The sequence below is a fragment of the Pollicipes pollicipes genome, unplaced genomic scaffold (assembly GCF_011947565.3).
Source record: "Pollicipes pollicipes isolate AB1234 unplaced genomic scaffold, Ppol_2.1 Scaffold_3447;HRSCAF=4054_pilon_pilon_pilon, whole genome shotgun sequence".
In the NCBI taxonomy this organism is placed as follows: domain Eukaryota; kingdom Metazoa; phylum Arthropoda; class Thecostraca; order Pollicipedomorpha; family Pollicipedidae; genus Pollicipes; species Pollicipes pollicipes.
In genome coordinates this window covers 39801783-39829133 of record NW_023596297.1, presented here as the reverse complement: position 1 = coordinate 39829133, position 27351 = coordinate 39801783, and the positions used below count along the sequence as shown (strand labels likewise).

The following is a 27351-nucleotide window of genomic DNA, read 5'->3' as shown; positions in this document are numbered from 1 at the left end:
TCCTTCCCCAATGAATAAGGCTAATACTACTGTCTTATCTATGTGAATAATGCTCCTCGCTAATGGACTGAATTTACGTAATTCATTTGGTTTTCGTTCATTTATTCATTGCCATCCTTTTGGCCAGCAATGACCATTTCAGGGGTGTGCTATGACATGAAGAAGAGAGGCAAGTCGCGAGGCAATGCTGCGGCCCCCGTACGCACCTCCGCTAGCAAGCCTTATCCCGCAACACGTACCCTCTTAGGGGGCACGCGGTGCGGGCGCTGGGGCGGGGCTCCTGCCGGGCCGGCACTGAGCCGGCTCGCACCCGGTGGTCACAGCCCACTCCGGCGAGACGACGCCTAGCGAGGACTCATGATGGGGAGGTGAGTGAGACAAGCAGGCTGTACTCTGCGGATGTCCGTCTGTGCATTGCCCGGGAGTGTCGTCCGTTTCCAAATGGAACAGCTTCTTACAAACCTCGCACTGTGCATTAGCGCCACAATTAGGTGTTTTTACTCTGTATGTCACTAATACACTCTGACTCGTATATTTTCATATATCAGCGCGCTCATACGTTCAGATTCAGACAACTCCACCGTAGAAAACCGTACCGCAGGCAACGGCATCTATCACAAAGAACGGCAGGCACAAGTTGCCCAGATTTGCCACTAGAGCGCGCGGCAGGTGCTACCATCTGACGAGGATTCTGTACAACAGGGCAGGGATGGGAGCAACATGAGTGAGCACAACAGCGTGCATTTACCACATTCCAATTTCTTGTCTTTTACCACTTGCAAATTTAGTCTCACCGGCTCATCCACAGAGCAACATTTTTGTTTGATTTTCAGTAAAAATGCCAACCAACGGCGAGACACACCATAATATCAGCAATGCACTAGCGTCACAGTGCTAGAACCTACCTATGGTATCAAAGTATAAATCGTCACGATTCGAGGTTTGCCGGGTAAAATTTGTCCAAAAGGACAACGCAAGGGGACTGTGTAAAGACGAAACCAGTTGACAATACCGTTAACGGATAAAAGGACCCCGCCTTCGTAGCGTTGCAAGAAGCCGGCGGTCCAGACACGCACGGGACAACAGAACAAGAGAGGGATGGCGTGGAACAATTTGGGCAGTGCGCACCTCTGCGTCGCAATGTTCCCGACAAGAATCGGCATCAACAGACACACGTTCACTCCAGTGTCGTCGCCCGCCCGGCGGACTCGCAGGGAATCGAATCCGCGCGGCGTTAAGTATCAGCTGAGTTCGGCGGCCGGTCGGCCGCGGTCCCGCGCAGCGGCAGGGGCCCCGAGCCGGCGGATTTCACCCCTTTCCATCGTGCATCAGAGGCTGGCGTTGCAGCTGCGCAGGTAGAAAGACTTGCCATGCAGGCAACTCAACAAACTAAGCCGTCAGGCGCACTGTTCCGGGCCTGCTTTTGCCTATGCAGTTTTGAACGGAAATTGAGCCGGACTCGTTCAAATCACTAATACTGTGACTGAAGCTGATGCAAATATCACGTGATGGTGGTATCCCAAAGCCGTGAGACGCAAGAGCAGCTGGTCTCCAATGCCCGAGGATTTACAGTGCGCAGACACGGTCACATCGGGCGGCGCCTGGCCGCCGGCGGCACCAGGCCTGAGCCCAGGCCCAGGCCCGAGGCGCGGCGCGGCGCCGGCTGGCCGGCGGGCCGACCGCCGCCAGACTCACTGGCGCGGCCCGGCAGGCGGCGCCACCTGTCCTGGTAACATCGAGACAAGCCACGGCGGGACGCCGGCACGGCGCCGTCCCGCCAGAGATCAAACGCCCGAGGCCGCGGTCCGAGCCCGTCACGGAATCATCCGCTCCACCGGCACACTGGGCAGCTTGGTGTGCAGGCGCGTCTGCATCGTGCTGGCGCCATCGTCGGCCACCGAGACGCGCATCTTGCCGGCGCCTGAGCCGGCGCTGCCGATCGTGTTCAGTTTGCTGCTGCTGCCCGTGTTGAGGCGGCCGGAGCCGGAGGCGCGCAGTCCACCGCCGCCCGAGACGGGGCTCGATGCCACCGAGTCATCAGCCGGCGGCCGCGGCAGCCGGCGCCGCAGCCACGGGTGGCGCAGCGCATTGCCCGGCGTGATCCGCGTGCTCGGGTCCCACTCGAGACACCGGCGCAGAAAGTCAATGAACAGCGAGTCGTTGCAGTTCTTGAGCGCCTTAGCGAAGCTGTTGGAGCCGGGCGGACCGCGCGTCTTGCCACGCCGCGAGCGGCCGCCGCCCAGTACCACCTCGCCGTCGGGCAGCGTGGTCACGCGCGAGTAGCGCGGGTAGCCCTTGCTGCTGAAGAAGTTCTTGGTGCGCTTCGACGAGTCGAGCAGCTTCTGCGGCGGCATGCCGAGCAGCTCGATGATGCAGGCCAGCTGGTCGGATTCGTCTTCGCCCGGCAGCAGCGGGTAGCCGGTCAGCAGCTCGGCCAGGATGCAACCCAGAGACCAGATGTCAATCGGCATACCGTACTTGGCGCCCAGGATCACCTCCGGCGCCCGGTAGAAGCGCGACTGGATGTACGTGTACACCCGCTGGTGCTCGTAGCAGCTCGACCCGAAGTCGATCACCTGCAACGGAGGCGGACGGTCACACATGGGCCGCCCGATACGGCCGGCGAACAGGACCCGCTCAGTGCTCGAAGGCGAGCCGCTCATATGGCCGGCACACGAGCGTCAGGAGAGGCCATACGGCCGGCGAACGGGACCCGCTCAGTGCTCGAAGGCGAGCCGCTCGTATGGTCGGCACACGAGCGTCAGGAGAGGCCATACGGCCGGCGAACGGGACCCGCTCAGTGCTCGAAGACGAGCCGCTCGTATGGCCGGCACACGAGCGTCAGGAGGGGCCACACGGCCGGCGAGATTTCCAGCACACAAACTTCTCCGACAGAAAGTCACAAAATACTCCGGGCACCTAGAGTAGCTGTGAGCTTTGGAGCTTGGCCGCCTCCATCCTCTGCTTGTCATGTCCAGGAATAAATTCAAGGCTCGGAGGGAGCAGGAATGTTTAGAATACGAGCTAACGTATTGTCCAAGGGGCGCAATTCGCAGATTCCACTCGTTCAAAATTGTGATAAACAGCTGACATGGTCACTTCAACATTCCCGGGCCGCCTTGCTATTTACGCACCACTGTTCAAGTTATCCGATCAGTTCCTTTGATCCTACCTGAAGAACTGGTATCCTGTTTATCATCCCTAACTACTGCCTGAATATTCATCTCGAATCATACGCATGATGAAAAGCAGGATTCAACGTAACGGAATCCCAAATAAATGAAACCTAGAGATAACGGCAACGACAAGCGTGAGGTGTCCGGTGCCAATACTGCTGTTGGAGCGACACGGGCGTGGGTGTTAAGGCCGCAGGGACGCGCGTGCAGTGCGTGAGGGCGAGCCACTCGTGTAACGAGCCGAGCGTGGCTAGCAAGACGGGTTGCACGGCAACTCGGCGAGATTTCCAGGCGAGATGTCCTTGTCATCTCCCATGGTACCCATTATCGAACTTTGTGTGACAACTTGACGAAAGAGGCTGCCCCATGTTACAAACAACTATACAGGGGAGCACCAACTGCTTGTTGTGAATGCCAGGCCCCTCCCGGTCAGCCGCAGCCGCAGCAGCAGCAAAGGTTCGTGTGTGCCGCTGGGAGTCCGCCGGGCCGGCAGCGGTGGCTCGTGTCGACGGCGGCGGCTGTGCGCCGCTCGCAGCTCAGCTGGCGGCGCGGCTGGCCCGCCGCCCGATCGATCGGTCGGTGCCGATCCGACGGCCGCTGCTGAGCACCCGGCGACGCCGCCGTCGCCGCCGCCGCCACCGCCGGCCAGCTGCTGCTGCAGCCGGCCGGCCGGCCGGCCCTTATACGCCCCTCGCCAAGGTCGTGGCCGCCAGCCCCCGCCCGCCACGAACGCCGATAGCTCGGCAGGGCACGCGGCGGCCGGCCCGGCCGCTGCCGGCCCGGTCGGCTGGGCGGCGGCGCGTCGCGCGAGCGGTCCCGTTAGCAGCGCGCCGGGCCCGGCCGGCCGCAGCGGCCGCCGCACCGTCGGCCGTTCACCCGCCGGCCGCCGGCAGCGGCGGAAACGGCGCACGGCTGCCGCCGCCGCCGCCTCTGTGCGGCGGTCAGCGGCGTCACGGCCGGGGGTCGCGAACTCGTCACCCGCCGGGTGGCCCTGAACCGCGGCTGGCGGCGGTCGCCAGACCCCAGCCAGCCCTCCCAGCCGCACGCGCCCGCTGCCTGAAAGTGAAAGCGGCGGCGGTGGCGGCGGCGCGCCCCCTCTGGCCGACAGATGCGTGTGGTGGCCCGGCGCGCGTGCCGACGGAGCGTCACGCGCCACCCGAGGCGCCACACTCGAGTGCCGAGCGGGCAGCCGCGCTTCGGCTGTCGCACTGCCGCGGCGTCACTAACCACGGTGAACCGCTGAGCCCAAGCAGCAGCGAGTCAGCCAGCACAGACAACGACGGTAGGGCGGACAGGAGGACAATAAGGCCGCTAGCGTCGATCGCGGGCAGGTCTCGGCTGACTCTCTCCCCGACTGCGGGGCCTGGAGCCGAAAGCTAAGCCGCTCTTGAGAACAAGGCGAGACTGCAGATGTTCCTTGACGAGGCGATATAATGGACGGCAGAAAAAGTCATAGCAGAGTGTTGAGCACATAGACATGGTGGGATGTGTGTCACTCGCCCATCACTGTGCTTGCATATGTCAATAGGACACTTCCCGCTGCGTCTGCCTATGAGGAGACATTCGGTTTGCCGCGGAGTGTCTTTCCCCCCCCCCCCCCCCCATACAGCCCTGTGCTCAGTTAGCAGCCAGTTACCCTTTATCGGCCGAAGACACTTTATAGCCTTGTAGTTTCCAGTCAGCTGCGCATCTCCCTTCCCTCCGGAATGACAAGTTTGCCTCCTTCTGAAGGCATGGGGTCAACACTGCCCCAGCCACTCCGACTGAAGTCAAAACGGCAGGAGGGCAGACCCAGCACCGGGTGGGCAGCCCGGGCCGGCTGGGGCGTCGCTCGGGGTCTCCTGGGGCAGGCTCCAACCCTGTCCGGCGCCGCCCCGGCGTCGTCGCAGCGACCGCCCCATCGGTTCGGGCCGAGCCGAGCCAGACCGGGCCATCGGTTCGGGCCGAGCCAAGCCAGACCGGGCCATCGGTCCGGGCTGAGCCGAGCCAGACCGGGCCAGAAGGTCCGGGCCGAGCCGAGCCAGACCGGGCCGTTGGTTCGGACCGAGCCGAGCCAGACCGGGCCATCGGTCCGGGCCGAGCCGAGCCAGACCGGGCCATTGGTCCGGGCCGAGCCGAACCAAACCGGACCATTGGTCCGGGCCGAGCCCAGCCAGACCGGGCCAGAAGGTCCGGCCGAGCCGAGCAAGACCGGGCCATTGGTCCAGGCCGAGCCAAGCCAGACCGGGCCAGAAGGTCCGGCCGAGCCGAGCCAGACCGGGCCAGAAGGTCCGGCCGAGCCGAGCCAGACCGGGCCAGAAGGTCCGGCCGAGCCGAGCCAGACTGGGCCAGAATATGCCGCCACCTGGCGACGCCAGACCGGCCACACTAAACCGGGCCAGCCGGCCGCCGAATGTGTGCCACGAGCTCGCGCCGCGGCCAGCCGCACTTCCACGCTTCTGTCGCCGCCAGGCTTTAGGGCAGCACTGCGGCCGCCACCATCATGATCCGCTTTCCCACGTTCGGCAGTGGAGGTTCCACTCCCGGCGCAGCAACCAAGGCCCGGAAAATGGGTCAGCGCGCACGCGGCGCGCCGCACAGGCCGTCGAGGCTGGCTGCCCCAGACCCGTGACCGACTTGTCACCGGCCTCCCTCACAGCCGCTTGTAGAGCAGGAAAGCTGGACGGGTTCGGCCACAAATGCCCTCGTTCGCGATACGAAATATGCCGAGTAATCGACACCAATGCGGGTGACGGGAAGGCTGCCTTTACAATGGAATGCAAAGAGACACGCGCAAAACCCGCCATTCGGCACGTTTCGTGGACACCGTGCCAGCTCACCAGGCGCTGGGTCCACGTGACCCCATCGGTCTCCTCGCCGCCGGGAGGGCACGGGTCACGATGGCTAAACCAACGCTGGTCGAAGGGACCCCACCAACGGCAGACCTCAAGTGACAGCAAAACGCGACCACTGCGCCGATCACTGAATGGTGGTCGCGTTGTTCTGGTAACGCCAAGCTGGCCGTTGAGTCGGCTCTACCAGAGCCGCATAAGAGAAATAGGGGTCGATTCATCGTCTAACACTGTGCAACCCACACTGATATAAACATTCCATTTCGGCTGGCCATTTGAAATCTCGCTCATGCGGCTCACCACAGGGAAGCCGTTTGCAGGCTATGCCTGTGTCATGCTACGTCGGGAATATGTTACTTCGAGCCCGACCCATCACGGCCCTGACGCCCCAGCCCGTGACGTCAGCGAGGAATCACGCCCGTCTCTGACGTCACGCGACCCAGGGAGCCCGTCTCTGATCCGCGTAGGACTCATGGTCGTATTCTTACATGGCGTGCCGCCACCGGCTCGTAAGTCGCTGATTAACAGGCGCCGCCACCACCACCGGCCCGGAAGCGGGCGGTCCCCTCGCCGGCTGGCGTCGGCCGAAAGCACCGCTGGCGGCCGGCGTGCGCCCGAATTCCGCTGCGGCCACGTCAGGCCTCTTCCGTCCACAGATAAACAAAGGCGGCGCAGACGTCAGCGGACCGGCGGACGTGACCGAGCCGAGCCGAGCCGGGCCGAGCCTAGCCGAGCCTAGCCGAGCCGAGCCGAGCCGGGCCGGGCCGGGCCGGGCCGGGCCGGGCCGAGCCGAGCCGAGCCGAGCCGAGCCGAGCCGAGCCGAGCCGAGCCGAGCCGAGCCGAGCCGAGCCGAGCCGAGCCGAGCCGAGCCGAGCCGAGCCGAGCCGAGCCGAGCCGAGCCGAGCCGAGCCGAGCCGAGCCGAGCCGAGCCGAGCCGAGCCGAGCCGAGCCGAGCCAAAGCGAGCCGAGACGAGCCGGGACCCAGTCAGGTTCAGAAAGGTTGGGTCGGCCGATCGTCCACACCCAGGGAACGCGACACCGCCGCCGCTCAGGACTCCCGTCGCTGCGACAACACCGGAAACCGATCGGCTCACGCGATCCGAAAAAGGCGGCCTGGGGTATTTTGGCCGATTTCACCTTGGTGAACTGTCGGCACCGCTGATGGCGGCGATGTCAGAAGATACGCCACCTACGCCGGCGAACAGGCGCGTCTGGGTCCGGCCGTCGAAGCCGACGCGACGCCTGGCGGCCGACGGCGGCGCCCGAGCGGGCGTCGACCTCAGCGGCGACGCGCGGAGACAGGTCAGACCGGACGCGCCGGCTGGGCCGGTCGCTGGCCGCTCGCCCGTCTTCCAGCCGTTTCCGACGACTCAAACTGGGTCGCCACGACAGGCCGGCGTGTGGCCGAGGCGTAAAAAGCGAGAGGACTGGCCGGCGCGAGGCGCGGTGCCGGCACGCCCTGCCGGGACCAACCCGAGCCGCGCGTAAATACCTGGCGCCAACCGCCCCGTCTCGTCGCTGACAGGTGCCGAGACCACCTGCTGCGCTGCTGCCGCAGCCCACAACACAGCGGGCGACCAGCCAGCGACGGTAACACTCAAGCAGGCGACCAGCCAGCGACGGTTACACTCAAGCGGGCGACCAGCCAGCAACGGTTTAACTCAAGCGGGCGACCAGCCAGCGACGGCTACACTCAAGCGCGCCGCGGCCGCGCGACACCTCGCTACGCCAATGACGCAGCGCACCGGCAGTGCAGCGCTCGCCAGGGTCTCCGCCGGCCGCGTTCTGACTGGCTTCATTGCGGCCGGCTGATCATGTTATGGCTACACTCCTGCCGGTGCTGCGATCCAATCGCGGTCGGCACGGGCGCGGCCGGCCGGCCGGACCGGCTGCCCGGTCTGGCCGGGCCGCCGGGTCCGGCCGACCGCTCTCGGCAGCGGCAGCTGACGGCCGCGTCTGTTGCCCTTCGCACCGCGCAGCACGGCAACGCACAGCTGCAGGCCGGGGCTTCGACCGCACGAACGAGGAAGAGCAACCGACGACGAATGGGTCACACTCCGCGGCGGGCCAAAACCGCCGCTTATCGCCCGCATGGATGATGCAACGCAATGCGAGGCGGAATGTGATCTACAATGCACCGCAGGCGGATGGATTATGACATGAGCGCTGGGCAACGCCACGCAGCTCTTCGTGTTTGACCCATGGCTTCTTCCAGCGAGGTATATATCAAACAATGCTCAAACTACGAAGAACCTCCAGCAGCCCGCTCATCTTTCACACCAACGAGAATGTTCGCAAAAACAGATTATATCATAACTTGCAGCGGCGGTATCAAAAGTGATCTTCACGCCGCGTCCCATATAGCCAGCCGCACATAGACCACTAGGCCTGCCGAATGGACGTCCCTAACCGGGCGCAGCCGGGCCGTGTGCCGCCCGGATTATGAGGGGCGGTGCCTCGCCTGGCGATCCGACGGCCAGCGATGCCCGGTCCCGCTGACCGGGGCCCTCGGCAGAGATGGCACCAACGGCGTCACCACGGTCCGGACAGGCGCCGCCCCGCCACCGGACAAACGTCATCGCATCACCGAAAGGCGCACGCAGTGCCACCGCCGAACGAACCCATCTAAAGCAGGACGAACCTGCACGGCGCCGTCACAAACAGGGCACAGTTCTACCGCAAGAGGCGGAGCTTGGGTGCTAATTGGGGGCGGGCCTGCGCCAACGTTCCAGAAACGTAGCACTGGGTCTATGGCGTTGCTTGGGAAAAATGAACGCATACATCCCTGTTTGCATCCCGACGTTTTTTGCATCGTTCGGAAATCACTATCAGCTAAAGACAAAGGCCCGGAGGCCGCCCGAGGTGCGGCGCCAGCCTACAGTACACGAGGCACGTGCCCGTCTGACCCCAGCCGAGTACACAGGGACTTAATCAGGTCCGCCTCATTAAGTTGCCCTGGTGTGACGCGGCCCGTGTCTGGCAACCTCGATTCGGTCAGAGCGGGACCTGTTCAGCAGTCAATCCGGGCTAGCATGAGTCATCTCTAGCACTGACCACAATGTCCTGACTTCCCGAAGGTCAGTCAGTTGCCACAAAACTTGGCACTCGTCCAAGAAACACGTCCAGGTTCGCGAAATATGATGCAGCATGCGGGATGGAAGGCGAAACATATTTGGAGTCTATATGAAAGAATGCACCTGTGATCTCCTGCCCGGTGACTCAGGAATGCTGCATTTTCCAGTTTGTAGGATACCACGCGCCAGCTTAGAGTCATGAATCATCGTTCTCTGGTGCAAGTAAAAAACATACGAACAGCTCAGAAATGGAGCCCCCTAGGCTTTCCAGCGATGAAGTCGTGCGCTTAAAAGATGTTTTATGTTTATGTTATGTTTATGCTTTAGTCAGATATGTTAAAGCCTGCTGCACAGTCTCCTCATTATATGCTCTTTATTTTTACCGGGAGTTTCCTCTCTACGCCGTAATAATTCTGCGAGGTTCTGGCCTAAACACTGCGCAGTGGATGGGGAGGGCGAGGAGTACCTCCGAGCGATACTGCCAAGATAGCAGCACTTCTATCCACAGAGTTACGACGGAAGACAATGTCAAAAAGGAAATATTTTATGGTGTTCCTAAGTTGTTGGGGACGAGGAGTTTAGGGCTTAAGTCCAGAGTTTTTGCTTGTTTCATGGCAAATTAATTAATATTTTTATGGTCTGTCTAGTCCCTTTCAAAGACCTGGGCCAACCGAAGATCGCCCCGACGTAATGTATGTTGGGAGACTCCCCCCCCCCCCCACGATTCAATGGCTATGTTGTAATCAAGCCCTCTCTCCGTGTTATTTTTGGGGGAAATGTTGTCCTTATTGGAAACCAGACCATAGAAGGGATGCCTTTCATTAACCACGCCGTTACGGCTTTGGAGGGTGGTATTTCAGTTATTCGACCCTTGCTCGAGTCCCACTGTCGCTGTAAGGATTGAACGTATTGTGCTTGTTCCAGAAAAAAGTACCATTTGGGAGCTTGTTCGTCCTTTTAACCCCTTGCCCTACAAATAACGGGTAGCCAACATCAGAGCCCGCTCCCTCATAGGCAACTTACTTACCTGGGGCTTATATCTTGCGACGACGCAGGTAACGCCTCACAAACGAGCCACTGTTTTCCAAAGCAAGGGACTATTTTGACGTGCTTCCGACATCACAAGCTGTAGCTTGGGGTCAGCACTTGACGATGGAGAACGGGACCCTGATGGAACCTCACAACGGGGAAAAAACACAGTATACCGGTCAGCGGGAGTGTCCGGGTCGACTCGGACCGCCCCGCGAGAACACTACCGCTCATTCCTGGCTGGGCCCAGGGTCCGGCTGGTGTCACCTGACACCCATCCGTGTCAGGCGTGTGGCACGGACACGTGACCGCCGGCCTACCGGGTGCCACCTGAGGCCAACTGTGACGGACCGTGGCCGCTCGCCAGTGACTACTCACCACCAGCAAACATTGCCGCCAGCTCTGACAACGCCGACACGCTGCAGTCAATCTTGACGACCCACAACCAAACATGACCACCAGGGTCCACTCATGGTCTGCTCCGCAGCGACCACATATTTCGGCCCGTTCTGACCGGCCGGGAGTTAGCCGCACAGACCATCTGTGATCGGCTAACCCGGCGTCGTCGCTCTGCGGTCGCGACAGACGCCGACGCCGATCAATGGCGCCTGGCGTCGCCGAGAAACGCCGGCCAAGCGACGGGCGCACTGCCGAGGGCGAGAGCTACGCTCGGGGAGGGCGGCGCAGGGAGCCAGGCGGCCGCCCCTCACGACTCCCACTGCAGCTCGAGCGCCACTGACAGACTCGCGAATTGTCCCGGTCGTTGGCTTTCCTGCAGCGGGCCTGCCAAGGGAACCGTAACAAAGCCGGCTCGGACAGACGCCTTTCGGCGCGGCGACCACGCCGGACGGTGTCATTTAGCGGCGGCGAGCTCGGCTGACCTTACGGCACCAGACGGCGGCCGTAGCCCCGGCCCACGCGCGGCCGCCGACCCGGGGACGCGGCCGGCGACGAATCCCAGCGTCCATTAGCGGCGGCCGACTGCGGGCCCCGATCGATGATGGCGCACTGGCCGCTGCGAGGCCGGCCGGGCCGGGCCGCGCTCCGCCGCTGACCTGTTGCCGTCGCCCGACCCGACCCGACCCGACCCGACCCGACCCGACCCGACCCGACCCGACCCGACCCGGCCCGGCCCGGCCCAACGCGGCCCGGCGCCACTTCACGCCGGTCGCCGATGTGGGCCTCGGTCTCGGCCGCGGAACGCTCGAAAGCGGGCCCGTGCCGGAAACAGACGCCGTCCGCGGCGCCAACGACCCCGTGCGCCAGCTGCACGGAGATCAACAGCGTGCGTGCGGCTCAGCGGCGCGGTACGTCGCCCGCGTGAGGTGTGACGGCCACGGGGAGAGGGGGAAGGGGGAGGGCGCTGCGCAGTACGCAGTTCGTCTGCAGCCGGAGCCTGGGAGCGGGGCGCGTGGCGCCGGCGGCTGTCTGTTTGCAGAGTAACTGAGCCGGGTGCGCCGGCTGTTGGCCGATTGACGGCGCCCAGGGTCGCGTCCGGCCGGGCGCTGACACGGCCGCGGCGCCGCCGGCCGGTCAGAGGTGACGGGGCCACGCCCAGGCCACACGGGAACGACCCGCGGGCGGGGTTGCCGCGAGCCCAGAAGGGCGGGGTGTCCGCATAGCCGAGCGGCGCAGCCGGTGTGGGCTGCGCCCAGCTGCCGACGACCGCGGCCCAGCCTGGCCGACTTTCCCGGCGCTAACTTTAGCGGTCGTCCGCGCCGGCAGCCACGTCTCCGCGCGCCGGGTCGTGCTGGACAGACGCACCGCCGGCGGCCGCGTCTCCGTGCGTGGCCGGGCCGTGCTGGACCGGCACACCGCCGGCGGCCGCGGCCGCCGTGCGGCCCGACAGCAAGTCGCCGCTCTAGGTCGAGAGGAAAGATCCGCCGTGGAGAGCTCTTGGGCGGCGTCATCCCATCCGAAGAATTTAAAGACGACGCCGATGTTTGGCGTTCATTGGCATACGACGGCGTCATCGTTTTACGCCCCAATCCCCCCCAAAGAACGATCAGCATACCATTGTTCAGCTGAGTTATTACCGTTGCCTACCAACCACAACACAAAAGGCCATAAGACGAGCAGACTCTGATAGTGCCGGAGCTCTACGAGAGTGAGCGGCCGGCCCGGATAAACGCAGCAGGTGGATCGCTGAGTGTGACGGCAGGGGGAATGACAAGCTTCCTCACGTCAGCTCTGCTGCAGAGAATGCTGACGGCCCATCAGTGCCGTCTCCGGACTCAACACAAGCGTATGATCTTGACACGTCCTTTCGTGATGGGCATCTGCGACTGCACATACTCGGGTCCACGATGAACACGACGGTGATTAGTCCTACAACAACTGCCTCCTCACGCACGTGGTGTCGACTGAAGAGCAAGTGGATGAAGGTCGACCGATCTAGCCGGGCAATGCTCACACGGTCGCTACAAGGTGTCCAGTTTGAAATGCAGATGTGCCGGGCCATACCACTCCGACATTGCGTCACACTTCACGAGCTGGCTAACTTTGTGCCAACGCAGCCATCACCCCACCGCATTCATTGGGAGGCCTTCTCAGCAACAGCGATGTAGCAGTGGGGGTTTCCCAAATAGCCAGTGGTCGGCATGTGCGGTCTAAGGGCCGCGGCGAAGGGTAGTTCCCAGGCCCAACACAAAAGGCAAGTGTCGCTTGCCTTTCTCTGGGAGGCAACAACCCTTGCTTGAATTTATGGCTTTATTCCAACCCCAAGTATGAGCCAGATGCTGTAGCGAGCACATTCCCGTCAGTGTGTTGACCCTAAGACCGGGAATCAGAAATCGGTAGCAGGCTGTGGAGCCACTGCGCCGGAAAAGAATTCGACATACAACTGGAAACCTGTATTTCGACGGCAACCACAGACCTACAAATCGCTGGGATTTCAAGTAACTCAACACACGCTGGGTGCCGCACATGACAAATTAACACTTTAATTACGTCTCATATGGCCAAGAATGACTTATTGACGTCACTAATCAGACTCCCGCATGCCTCTCAAAATAATCCCAAAATACTCTCATCAGGGGATTAATGGACGCACAGGGGCGCCGTAACCCGAGCGCGCAATGCACAGCAGGGACAGTTAAGGCGCGTGATCCAATGTTCCAGTAGCCCAATTAGTAACACCGAGTTCAGTTCACCATCGACGTTCATAGAAGGGAATTTTCCACATCTGAAGATAATGAAGCAATCATCAGACATGACGAAACAAGCCCACTTATATCTATAGGTGTACTTTGAAGTGAAAGACTGATCTACACATTACCATTTCTCTGTTTACTAAATAAGCTCCTCAATACGCCATCCTTTGATTGTGTCAGTTGCACAGCATTGGTTGATAGCCAATTGACGGCCATTATATCTGGAAATCGTGCTCATGAACGCCAGATATGACCGACTGGACAATCGTATTTGTCGTAATCTCAGCCTCCCGCACGGCCAATGGAATGGCAGGATTTGAATGACGTCATGGTCTTACAGATGCCTCGGTGACCTTGAAATGGTCTGCATCTTCGTAAATCTTCGAAATGGCCTGCGCATCTTCGCGGTTTGTAGCTAAGAAACTAAAGGGTTAAGTCTTAAGAAAAGGCAGGGCTGTAAACAGCACCAAATGATCTTCAAGCCGGACATTCAGTTCAAGATATCATACAAATGTGGAAAACTCCCTCTTAAGGGAATGTATTATATATACATTACATACACTCCCTCTTAATGAATGTATATGAATAATTAAGGGAACATGGATATTGGCAAGGGATAAATGTCGATCATTTCAAAGCTATTATGCGGTTTTTATGTGGTGTAACTGCATGATGCATCCGCTCAAGCAGAGCAAACACCATGTAGGAGGCTAGCTCCGGCTCTTCAATGAGAAATGCGCCATTGTGGCGATAGTGACACGGTCAAATGACGGTTGTTTTATAGATATTGCGATGACCTATTACTTCTTATGACTTACGACACCCAGCATTGTTTATTCTTTTAGTGCAAAGCTACCGATTAATGCATGCAGTTTTAGAAGAAATGGCCTGTGGGCCATTGAGATGAGGTAGAAGGGCGACATCTTTGGAGCACTCTGGTGAAAGGCTAATTTAATTTCCACCATCTTCCTTCCCATCTGTAGTTGAAAGCTGGTGTCAAAGTGTTTAAGATCTTCTTTGGGGCATTATACATTTCATTGCGCAGGCACTCTGATCGCTGCTCTCTGAGCAACGTCACTGATGTTGACCAAAGAATGTCATTTCTTAGAAGACACATGTCATTTATGTCATTATGCACACTTCAGTGCATAGTCATAGTGATAACTGACCGGCTCCAATGATCAGTGATAACGCTAAGTGATAACTTAAACATTGCAATAAATCAGTCCTCGCAGGCTGATGGTGGATCAGCATTGTAGCGTGGCGGGCTTTTCCGGTCTGGATCACCAGCATGGCGGGGCGAGCTGGGTTCCGGACTGACGTTTTGGAGAAAATTGTCTCTTGACGGGACCCGCAGGTTGCATGGGGACGGGACCGTCCCGCCGTCCGTGTGGGGACGGTACCCGCCGGCCGTGTGGGGACGGGACCGTCCCGCCGTCCGTGTGGGGACGGGACCGTCCCTCCGTCCGTGTGGGGACGGGACCCATCGGCCGTATGTGACGTCCGGAAGAGCGGCTGGCCGGCGTCCCGTTAACGGTCCGCTCTCCGGCTGACGCGGGCGGCTGCGGTTCATCAGACCGGCCGGCGCCGAACCAGCCGGCCCGAGCAAGCAGTGGCGCTGACGTCCGTCCACTGGCCGGACCGGCGCCGCGGCACGTGACGGGGACAGCGCCGGGGAACGGGCCGCAGCCGGGCAGGGGCCGGCCCGGACGGCAGCGGCCGCCGGCGCAAAGCCACCAACCGGACTGAACCGCACTCGTGTCGGAAGCGGACGGACGTATCAGAGGCTGCAGACGGGTCAGAGCGGCGGGAGCTGGGAGCGAGCGGCTCTCAGCGGACCGCACGGACAGTGGCCGGTAGCGCCATAGCACCAGATCGCAGTCAATAACCGGCGCTCACGGTCACCGACGGTCAGAGCGGCGGGAGCTGGGAGCGAGCGGCTCTCAGCGGACCGCACGGACAGTGGCCGGCAGCGCCACAGCACCAGATCGCAGTCAATAACCGGCGCTCACGGTCCCAGAGGCTCACACAGGAGGCGTCCGTCACGACGCGGCACTCGATGAACCCGATATGTCGAGCGCAGAGCACGAACTTGACGGGGATGGTGACGCCATAAGTGACAGCGCCGGACAGAGCCAGACAGCTTCTCGTCATTAGACGCGAGTCACAACCTATTTTTACAGCAACCCGACGTACTTCGCACGCACAGGGGTTGGCTACATCTTTACAGGATTGAAAAATAGGAGACAGTAGATCCTGCCTTTAAAAATAAATCATACTGACATACCAGGATGCGTGTCGCTTCCTTTTCCACCGTACGTGAATCATGCCTGTTTGAACAGTCATTATCATAACAAAGCAATTGCGATTTGATTGTACACACTAACAGCATGCTGACATGGCACGCTTTGCAACTTTTAACGGGACATCATGTCGTTGATATACAACATGACCGCAGCATCAATTTATAACAACGCCTTTGCGAGTCTCTTAAGGTGCCGACAAGACATCTAATTTCATCCAGACATTTCAGCGTTTTAGGGCAGCAAGCAACTGGACCTTTGCACCCAGCTTTGCCGTAATTTCACCTGATGCCAACACACCAATCGAACCAGCTTTTCCCATGAAAATGGTACGACGAAGTGCTAATATTCAAAAATCCGTGTTTCGTCAGTCAATTTTATCACCAAATGAATGAAGGGCGTCGATGCATCTGGTGCGCAGGCCACGCTGACTCGATACAAAATTCATAAAAATGGAGAACAGCTTATGGTTAATGATCGTGAGGAACGGCCAAAGCGATTTGAGCCCAGCGTCCGTTAAGTCTTAAGATTAGATCGATACGAATTAATACAACGCGATAGAAGTGACATAGAAGTACCATTTAGCGCATGGACTGCACTTAAGAACTCAGCTACCTGTCACGTGTACTTCGAACATTTCTTCAACCAGTGCTCGACGAAGTAACGTACAGCGTAGCTGAAGGCCACGGGCGAACGGCTGAACGATCGGTCATATTCGACCTTACAATTGTGAACAAATTGTATCGCCTGGTGCAATTCACCTCAAGCAAAGCAAAAAAATAGCTAATTCAACACCAAAGATCACTCTGTAAATCCATATCAGCGGCGGGCAGATGGGCCACTTTATCGGCGTCAGGGGTAGATTGGGGCGGTGCTCCTAGCTGTCGCTTGCATCACGGCCGACCCGCGGATTCCGTTGGCTGACGACTTCCGGCTACCGCTCTCTGAGAGACAGCGGCGCTCCCCTACCCGCCTGCCATCACACACACACACACACACGGTGACCAGTGTTGGACGCGCCCGCACGCTCAGGTGCTGCGCCACCGCCGCTGTCCGGCGGCATATCGCGGCTGCCCCTGAGGGCGCTGTAGCACTGCCGCTGTCCCGCGGCACGCTCAGGTGCTGCGCCACCGCCGCTGTCCGGCGGCAGATCGCGGCTACTCCTGAGGGCGCTGTAGCACTGCCGCTGTCCCGCGGCATGCTCAGGTGCTGCGCCACAGCCGCTGTCCGGCGGCAGATCGCGGCTGCCCCTGAGGGCGCGCACGCTCAAGTGCTGCGCCACCGCCGCTGTCCGGCGGCAGATCGCGGCTGCCCCTGAGGGCGCGCACGCTCAGGTGCTGCGCCACCGCCGCTGTCCCGCGGCAGATCGCGGCCACTCCAGAGGGCGCGCACGCTCAGGTGCTGCGCCACCGCCGCTGTCCGGCGGCAGATCGCGGCTGCCCCTGAGGGCGCGCACGCTCAGGTGCTGCGCCACCGCCGCTGTCCCGCGGCAGATCGCGGCCACTCCAGAGGGCGCGACCCGCACTTATCCGCGACGACGCCGCGGGTCAACAGCCCAGAGCAGACACTACACACCGACAGAGTCCGCGCCTTAAACACCGGTTCGGCACACGAGTGGCGAGCAAGCAAGATGAGTCGAATAGCACCAGCCAATTCGGATACACGGCAAGCGTTTTAACTAACGGCCTTGAAAATAAGGAGCCGGTTCCCTTCATCCAAACCTATGCAAACACGGGCTTGATGATCATGATCGGCCATACTTTTACCAATCCAGGCGTTGCGTCAGCCGTGGCTTTGGGAAGCACGCAACACTTACAGCTATTAGGTGCTTTATTTTGCCCCGTCGGCCAGACGAAATTGCCGCGTAATCTGTGCCGCTTGGAAGGCGGGTCAGGGTCGCACGCAACGCACACGATCACCTCAACACCGCGGGTTACGTATGCCCTCACGCACAAGTGTGCAAGTGAAACACCAGCGAATGCCCGCCGGTCAGCCTTTTGCTGGGATCTGTTCCCACTAGGCGCGATTGATCGCAGAGTCGCTGGACGTTTGCCGTCCGTTGCCATCGCAACCTCGATGGCTGCTGTCTTGGCGAAGGTCACGGATACCAGCTGAGATTTACGTAGACGCCGCGAGTCGATTCTCGGCAAAACAGGGATGTCCTTCGCACCAGCGGCAAACAAGCCGCTGCAGGTGGCAGGCGGGATGGGCGGCCACCGCGGCCCAGCTCGACCCCGGCCTTCGGGGCGCTGTGGTGACCTCTATTGGATGGCCGAGCAGCCCACAACCCTTTGCCTCCTCCGACCCCTGCCCCGAGGAGCCGGCCGTCGCCGGGTGGCGCGGCTCAGGCTGGTCCTCAGCGCCTCACGCACAGGCCGGCCGGTTGGCACGCAGCGTCGGCGGCCGACATCGATCAACAGCGGCGGCGGCGGCGGCGGCGGCGCCCGGACGGTGTCCCGCCCCAGCTGTGGAGCGGCGCTGCGATCGAACCGAATCCAGGCCAGTCGTCGACCCGGCGGCGGCGGCGGCGGCGCGCGCCGGCTCACGCACCGCGCCCACAGAGCGGTCCGCCGCCCAAAGTCGATACGGCGCCGGAGACGCGCGGGCCGCTCCAGATGACACGCGCGGGGGCCAGCGCTCAGAGACGCGGCTGCCGCGGCAGGCAGCCGCGCGACGCCAGTCGGTGGCGTCCGTTGTACGGCGACGGCCTGAGAAATGTTTGCAACCGGCTCCCGCCCTAACCGGAAGCGGCACCAATCGGCGGCACAAATACAGCCCGAAAACACCAAGTGGGCCAAGGCCCTGTGATCCGGCAGGGCGGCTGCGTGAGATACCGCCCTGGCGTGCCGCTTGCGTCCGACAGAGATCTGGAGAGGCTGCGACGCTGCCGCAACCCGCCCCGCACGCCAAACAAAGGGCAACCGGCACTGACACGCGGTCGCCGCCGCGCCGAGCTGGCACGCCCGCTCGTGTTCAGCCGAGGGGAGGAGCCGCCCGGTCACGGCTGGCCGGCCTGGCGGCGGGACGCGCCGCTGCCGCCGGCCGGCCGTGGGAGCCCGGCAGGCGCACCGCTCACAAGCCGGTGCCCACCGCCCGCCTGGATGTGGGTTAGCACTAATGCTTGGCGGGCGGTGCCGGGCGCCAGCAGCGCGCGGCACCGCGACACCGCCGCCGCCGCTGTCGAGAGCGGGGCGCCACAACACCCACAGATTTCACAAGGCTCGCTGCGCGGAAGAAAGAAGCCGGCTCACGGCGACGGGACGCGCGGTGTGTTTTGTCTGGTTGCAACAGGCGGCTGTGGTGCAGTCGTGGCGGACCAGCGGCGGGCCCGCGGCGCCGCGTGCCCGCCGTGTGGGGCAGGCGGCCCGGCCGCTGGCCGCCCGTGGCGCCGCTCGATCGGGCGCCGCTCTGACGTCAGCCGCCGCCGCGCTGCCAGCGCACGTCAGACGCCAGTAATAGACCGCGCACGCCGGCCGCGAGCAGCGGCGTCGCACGCAGAGCTGGTCCGCTGGCGTGCGCCAGCAGCTGGGCGCTGGTCGCCCATCTGCCGGCCGTGCAGCCGCTAACGGGTCCGGCGCCGCGCCTGCCGCCAACCCCTGCCGGCCGCAGATGACGCCGGCAGGAGGCGCGTCTCGGCCGGCCGTCGTTCGGCGGGGGCCGCCCGATCGGCGCCGCGCCCGTCACGCCTCCTCCCGCCCGCTCGCCCGCTGACACTGCAGATACGGCCACAAAGCGCAACGTGCCGCTGCAGACTGCCGACAGCCGATCGCACGTGGCGGCTAACGGTGACACGAGCGAGGCGGACGCCGATGCCCGTTTTCTTTCGTTGTGGTCGGTCAGGCCCCTAAGATACCGGTCGCGGTCTCGTGGTGGACCGGTCCAGATGCCGGGAGCTTGTCACTTGCGTGGAGTTGGGCCGACCGGAATAACTGGATACGATGTATGAACAGCGCGTGTCGAGACGCATTACACCAGGCGCGCGATGGTTCGGATCCACGCAGGTCTACCGTGACTCTGAATTGATGTCGTGACGATACGGGCGGGATGTTCGCGTCGTCAGATAGCCAGGTGCACATGCAGCTTATTCAATATACTAAAACCCATCCTCCACGGGCACGGCCACATCCCGAAATCCGGAACCCAGATGCACCAGACGAGACTTACTACATACTATACTACGCCCCCCTTAAAACACAGAACACTACGCCCATCTTCTTCTCCAGTGAATTCGTTGCGTCAATACCCTCTGGGTGAGCCGGTCAACAGACAATGCCCATGACTGGCTGTAAGTTTTGAAGTTAGGCACAAATTTGTCGTGTTCTACTAGAGCAGTTTCGTCGCATGTGTACTTGGCAATGTTTCGGAAGATAAGAAAAACAAACATTTGAGTGCAGGAAGGTCGGTTGCCCTGAGGAAGTCTTTCGAATGCATCGCATGGCATAACATCCGACGCATTCAAAGGACAGTTCATGCTTTCCGGTCTGCCACGGTCTGGGCGATTGAAGAAACAGGAACAAATCAAAGTTGGCGAGAAAATGAGTCAGCAGAGCTCTCAGTCGAAAACCCCAGGCTGGCGCCGGGTGCTTGGCCAGCTGCCGGTGCCGCGCCCCACCGCCAACCGATGCGAGCCGTGCATAATTAATGTGGAGGCCGGAGCCGAGTGCGCCGCTCCGGACGGAGTCGGCGGCGAGGGAGGGCCCGGACGGCCGGCCGGAAGGGAGGGAGGCCAGGAGGGAGGCCGGAGCCGAGTGCGCCGCTCCGGACGGAGTCGGCGGCGAGGGAGGGCCCGGACGGCCGGCCGGGAGGTAGGGAGGTCAGGATCCCAGCACAAATCAGCAGCTGCTCCGCCGCCACGGGCGTGACGCTCCCAGCGGGGATGCCACGCGCCGTCGGTCCGCTCTCAGACGTACACAGTCCACCCCGTTCAGGACACGGTGCGCTCCAGTGTTGCAACCCAATTTGAAATGGGAAAGCCGAGGGTATATTGTTGCAGCATTAACGGACAACGGGCGGCTAAGATAAGATTGCTTATCCTGGCTTGCATTCACGCTAGTTATTGGCGTGGCAATCTATCACATCGACAGGCAGAACAGCTGGCGGACACAGTCAGACGTACAGTGATAAGTGAGCAACATGATCTAGTGGTCACAGATCCCTCCCCTAATCGCGATGAAGGATAGGCGTGGCTTTGTCGCCCGTCAAAGGGTGAGTCTTGGCCTGCGTGAATGGCTGGTGGCCTTCAATTGCCGCGGAATCCTGGGCCTGAGTTTACTTATCAAAAACAAGAGTCCACAACAAGTCAGCTATCACATCATCTTAATAAAGCTCATTCTTCTCCTTCACGTTCTCAACGAGCAAAGATCTTTTGCCACGGTTTCAGCACCGATGGCAGTTAATCCTGAGTCACGAACAGAACAGCAAGGCTTGTCCGCCACAAATGCACTGGACAGCTAATCCTGACTCACGAACAGAACAGTAAGGCTGTGAGCCACAAATGCCGTGCACCGACGCCGTGCAGTGAGCCCCACGCCGCGCAGTTCACAATACAGCCCGCACGCCCAGGTTGGAGCGCGCCGCGACCTTCGAGCGGCGCACGCAGAACCCGTTCCGTAGCGGCGACAAAAACCGGGCGCCGTTTCCGCGGGAGGCGTCATCGGCCGGCGCTGGCGCTGCGGCGCGGTCAGCCGGCCGACTTGGGCTGGCGATGCCGCGACCAGTTCTTGGCAGGCGTCGGACGCGCTGGCAGCCGACGCCGCGCCGCCGATGCCGGCAGGTCAACAATCGGCCGCAACAGTTTGGCCGGCAGCGGCCGGAAACCGGGCCGCGCGCGCGGCGCCGAGCCAAACGCCGCGCCGCACGCGCCCGCCGGCGCATTGTCCACGTGACTTATCCGCGCATCAGTGTGCAAGCCTGCATACTGGCGGCTGCGGCTGCGGCGGCGGCGGCGGCGGCCGGCCGGCGCCGCACGGACGTCACGGGCTGGCCGTTGCTGAGAGCCGTGAGGTGGGGGAAGGGGGGGGGGGCCGAGGGGGGCTGGCAGGCGGCCTGTGCAGGTGCACTGAGCCGCGCCGTGCCGCGCCGGCAGGGCAGCGATGGCTGGCGGGGGGACGGCGGCCGGCGCTGGACCCGAGGCCGCCGGCCAGCCCGGGCGTATCGAGCGCACGGCCGCCTGCGGCCGTCCGGCATTGAGAGGGTTGCCCGGCAACGGCGCCGTCAACACGGCCGACTGGCGGTCGCGGCCGGGCCGCGTGCGTCTCATCCGACCGCCGCAATGCTGGCCGAGATCGCCTAATGCCTCTGTCGATGAGACGCGAGTACCTGATCGGCCGACGCCGCCCGAGGTCGACTTTGCGCCGCGGCGAAGCGTCGCCGCCGCACGACAATCGATGCGTCGTCAGGGGCATTGGGTTCGCGTCGCGGCGTCGCTCCACGAGTCAGCTGGCGCCGCGCCGTGCCCGGTGCGCCGGGCGGCGGCTGACGGCAAGCTCGGCCGAGGCGTGCGCACGCCCGCCGGCCGGGATGCCGGCAGATCGGGCCCGCCCGTCAAATTACTGCCGACCGTACATCCGGCGCCGGCGCGGCGAGCGACGCTGTGTTAGCAGCCGTCGCCAGCGCTGACGGACACGCCCGGAGTCCCGTCAGGCCGGCACGCACAGGCTGGGGGCGCCGCTGATGCCGCGCACAACGTCAGAGAAGGCGGGTCACAACAACCGGACTGGTCGATGATTGGTGCATGAGCAATGCCTACACGAATATTTCGAGTCGATTGGTCTGACCTGCTCGCATTCAAAGCTGCAGGACTGGTCGAAAAGAGCGAGGGCGAAGAAGGTAGAGTTGAGGTGCCCCCGCGCCACGTAGGGGCTGCATTCATAGATCGCGGTGATCTTCTCCGGATCTACGCATGATCAGTGCAAAACTGGCACCACCGCAGCCAACGCCAGATCCTTTAACTAAATGTTGGAAACCCAACGATCCCCACAATAGTCGGCAAACAACTGCCATAATAAAACTGGCTTCAACCGCAATGCTGGATTGTGTGATGCTTATTCAAAACCATCAACCGATACGAATAACAGGCATAACTATGCCACCAAATCATGTTGCGTAAGCCGCGGAAACAGCAAACTGGGGATGAAAACTGTTTTGAAATATCTAATTTTGAGGCTTCTACTCTCAAGCTCCAACCATGCGCGTTCCATTATTTGCGATCAATACTACTCCAATTCTGCAGCCAATAGCTGAAGCCGTATTCGCGGCAATCAGTAATAGAGGGTATAACCGAGGAGGCTGAATGAGCTACGAATAAGACGGGAATCTTGAAACACCAACTATACTTTTCGTGACGTTCAAGAACTACCAGTTATGCTGGCAATAGCTCTAAATTGAACGCGCATGTGTGCATGTGCAATACTGACTGAAAGAATCCGGCTAAAACAGCTTCTATCAGTCGGTTTCTACTGGTTGAAGTCGCCTGACAGAAACTGTTGGTGGCAAGAACAAAACAACGCAGAAGCTGGTTGACAACTAGCCAAAACTAAACAAAGTAAATCAACCGTTATGTGTGATCAACTAACCATACCGCAGTTGACTACCAGAATGCATTTATAACAACTCTCAGCTAATCCAACGCAGTGGAAATGTGCGTCAGCGTGTGCTAAGTTCCGAGTCTCTGTGTGTGGGGTGGCAGCCTAGGTGGGAAGCACAAGACAGAATAGCAGCTTAGTACGGGGGGACTGCACATCCCGCGAACTCCAGGGATGATAGCTTATTTCGAATCTCGGCAGAGTTGTCGGCATGCTTCTGCAACGTGAAAACGAAAGGAATGAACCACAACGGAAGCCACCGGAGCACTGAACGAAATACCCCTTCCTGAATAGAATGATTAAACTCGGCACACACAGTACACGCACAATACTGAGAAAAGAAGTGCCCTGCAGAAACTGGATTTCTCCAAAGAAATGAATCCCGGTCATGAATCATTAGGCGCCAACGCACGATTGCAATGGATGAGTAATTCTCCAGTCTATTTCTTGGCAACACTCGCTGTTCAGTCGGACGCTGCAGGCTGCCCTAACCTTGCGCTGGACACCAGACAGCCCGCTTCTATCTTTAAACAGCTCTGCACCACACCAAGCTCCAGTATTCAGTCACGTGCAGCACAAAGGACCAGGTGCCCGGGTGTTTGGTCAGCGTGGACTAAATCCTATCCCAGAGAGGTTTCGTTACGGGGCATCTCAAACCTGCAAGCACGTTCATAATCATAGGACGCTGCTGAGGAAAACGAACCAGCCCCCGACCTGGAGTCATCGAATCCGACTTACAACACGGGGAGCACGGCTGCGACCGGGCGAACAGCCCAGACAAGCCGGCTCTGCCTATCACACGAATCCTGCTCCTCAGATAGCTTTCCTAATATGATTTCCCCGAGCCGACAGCAGCGCACTGGCCTGGGGAGGGTTGCCGTCCCAGGAGGGGTTTGATATCGATCACGCGGCCTGTTCGCCTGCCGCCCTGCCCCTCCCCGCGCCCGAGATGTGGCCTGGCCGCTGGAGGTCGACCGATCGCGGTCTGGCCGAATCTGGCACGTGCGCCGCCCCCGCTGCTGGCGCAGGGGACCACTGCACGACACACACACACACACACACACACACCAGGCACCAAGCAGTGTGCATCCTACCAGTTTGTGTTGAAGATACCTTGTTGAGGACTGCTGTTCAGTTCTGATGATGATGATGGACAGGGGCAGGTGGTTAAATGTGTGGAAAACCCATAATGGGCTGCATCAGCCCCATTTTGACAAAAAAGGTGGGGATGCTGAAAGCACTCTGGTAAAGCAAAGAATAGAAGATTATGTTTTTTCAAAGAATTTAAGAGGATGACGTCTCCAATACCTCCCCCCCCCCCCACTTCCTGTGTCAAAACATTACAACAAACATTGTCAGTCCTGCAAATATACACCTTTCAAAAGCATGTACCATTTCCAAATGTTGCATGCAAATTGTAAATTAAAAAAACCCAACCTGAAAAACATACTGATGATGTCTTAGATACATGTAGAGATGGACCTGTAGCTAAATGTGAACTCCTCCCAGATGCTAGCTAGCAGTCAGAACATAAAATGCTTCAGGATTTTTTTTTTAAACTAACAGATCAAGCCTGGTCACTTTTGAATGATGCAGTTTTAAAATGCACTGGCAACTTAGTTAATTTGTGTGGGAGCATACTGAGAATGAACTGCATATTTGCAGCCACTGTGCAGCTCAGAACCACTTAACCAAGTAGCTTAAGCATCCCTAAACAAACTTGTTATTTTTGTCTTCTACCACTGTCAGTATGTGTATGTGGGATGGATGAAGGGAGTCTCATTTTGTTTTGTTTCTTCCTGAGTACCATTCTAAGCCTAACCTTTGTTTTCAAAGTTGATATGCCCATTATCCTTCTCTAACAGTCATCAGATATCAGCATGCTTGCTCACTGTGAGGTGGCAAGCTTATATGTAAGTCTTAAAAATTGTACCTCCCACCTGGGAATGAACAATACCTACTGAAAAACACTGCTTAACCATTCAATTAAAGGTGACTTCTCTGCTGGCTTGCAAATGGCTGAAAATGTAATAGACCCCTCAACACTCTTTTCAAAATTGCTGGATAGTCATATTTCGGTCTAGGGCAGTAACATTCTTGTTCCAGGTGACTTACCTTGATTCCACTCCTTCCCTGCTGCTTCAGGAGCACATTCTCGGGCTTCAGATCACAATGAATGATTTTGTTCCTATACAGCACATCCAGACATTGAAGAAGTGAATGTGCAAACTTCCGCACCAGCTGCAGACTAAACCCCTGGAACTTGTTCTTCTTGATGAGTTCATACAGGTTGATTGAAAGAAGCTCAAATGTGATGCATATATGGTTCCGAAACGTGAAGTGATCATACATATGGATGATATTGAAGGTATTGTACTTGTCCTGCTTTCTGAGATGTTCTAGGATTTTGATCTCCTCCTGTGCCTGCTTGTGGAACCTTTTCTCATTCCTCACCATCTTCAAAGCAACATGAATATGATGCTTGTGGTCATAGGCCTTTACAACTTGCCCAAAGCTCCCTTTTCCTATCACTTTCAGCACCTCATATCGGTAGGATACATGATCATGGATGATGTGAATGTAAGAACCCTGGTCATCATCATAACCACAGTTGTTACTACTTCCTATGATCCCTGGTTTTTTCTTGGCATTTGCCCCAATGTAGTAGATCTCTGGGTATGAGTAGATCTCCTGCTGCTCATAGGGTGTCAATTTGCTTTTGTACACCCTGAGAATTTGTTCTGGAGTAGCAACTACATTCTTTGGCTTTGCTGCAGATCCATTCTTCATAGGGCTACTGGAGCTCTGGCTGTTCCCATCAGTTGTTGTCCCAGGCCGCATAAGTGGCAATGTCTGACTCTGGTCATTGTTCTGGCCATTTTGCACAGTCTGAGCATCACCATTTGTTTGTGTTGTGTCTTGGTAGAACATGTTGAGCTGCTGTACTTGCATTGCCTCTCCATTCTGATTCGTACCATTCTGGTTTTTCAAGGGAGGCAGATGAACTACACTGCTATTATCTCCAATGTTCTGAATGTATCCATCTGTAGCACCAGGGGTGTTAGATGTTGTACCATTCATATTTCCTAATAAAGATCTTGTGCGGTACAGGGGCATGGTCGAGTTCCGGGCACTTTCACTGGCGGCTCGGCTCACACCTATCTATTCGCATGTTTCTCTTCTCAGAGCCTCCCACGCTGAATCACGGCGATGATCCTGCGGACCGCCACTGTACACTGGTGCAGCACCACACAAAGGTTTCTCGACAAAAGCCGCAAAATGGAGCTTTGTGCTTTCTGTCCGCCATACCCACCTCAGAAGGTGGTTATAAAAACTGTTTCATACCATTGTGGATAAAAATGGTGATAAAACGTACTTCAATTCATGCACTTATCCCGAACTTCGGCGCCGCCCGCTCACCGCCTCCACTCCACAATCCACGTCCCGCTCGCCCACCGTCGGTCTCCGTCTTGGCTTGGAAAATGGCGACGCGTCAATGCCCCATGACGTCATTGGGCGCTGACCAATCACAAAGTGGGCTCAGTGGATCAGCTGTTAGAGGTGCTGATTCCAAAACGCGGCAAAGCCCGGTACGAAGACGGGAATAGCGCCCCGAAATGAGAGCAGCGCCGTTTGATCGACTGGGACAAAGAACCGACCGTACTTTATCGGACTTCTGGTAATCAATGCATGTATCCCCCAGCGCTGCCCGGAGGTGATGTACGAAAACTGAGAAGGTAAGTTGCACAGCAGTCAACGATTTGAACACAACCCCTCAATGGGCTCACGAACAGCTGTTCAATCCCCTTTGTTGTCTGTGTGCGGTTTTGGAAGGTTCAGAGGCGTCAAGCTGCGCGACGCGCGCCCGATGGGGCGACGTCAAAGAGGTGCTCCACACTGGTCACTCACACGTAGATTTGACTAAGCAATCCACTGATCGCATAATGCATTGCTGTCGGCCAGATATTAATTATATATCCGACGTAAATCGGACCTCAAGGCGGATCAGAATGGACGTTGTTGAGGTGAGACAGCACTACACAACCAGCATCTCGCCCCAGTTAGTAACGTTTCCGTCCAGGTAGTCAGTGACACACCCAGGACGGCGTCCAGGGTGGAGGATAGCGGTGGGACAAGTCCCACCAATGGGCCATGGTATTTGAAATTCACAAAAGTAAAGCCCCTCGAACAGTCGCAAACTGC

At 59.4% G+C, this 27351-nt stretch overlaps 1 protein-coding gene across 1 annotated transcript; it reads right to left on the bottom strand.

The window, feature by feature from the left end:
* Positions 1–513: 513 nt before the first annotated feature.
* Positions 514–26610, bottom strand: Dyrk3 (Dual-specificity tyrosine phosphorylation-regulated kinase 3). Its single transcript, XM_037213860.1, has 2 exons — positions 25264–26610; positions 514–2576 (listed from the first exon to the last, which is right to left on the bottom strand). The coding sequence occupies exons 1-2, from the start codon at positions 26263–26265 to the stop codon at positions 1815–1817; spliced, it is 1764 nt and encodes a 587-aa protein (XP_037069755.1). The 5' UTR covers positions 26266–26610; the 3' UTR covers positions 514–1814.
* Between the last annotated feature and the right edge of the window lie 741 nt (positions 26611–27351).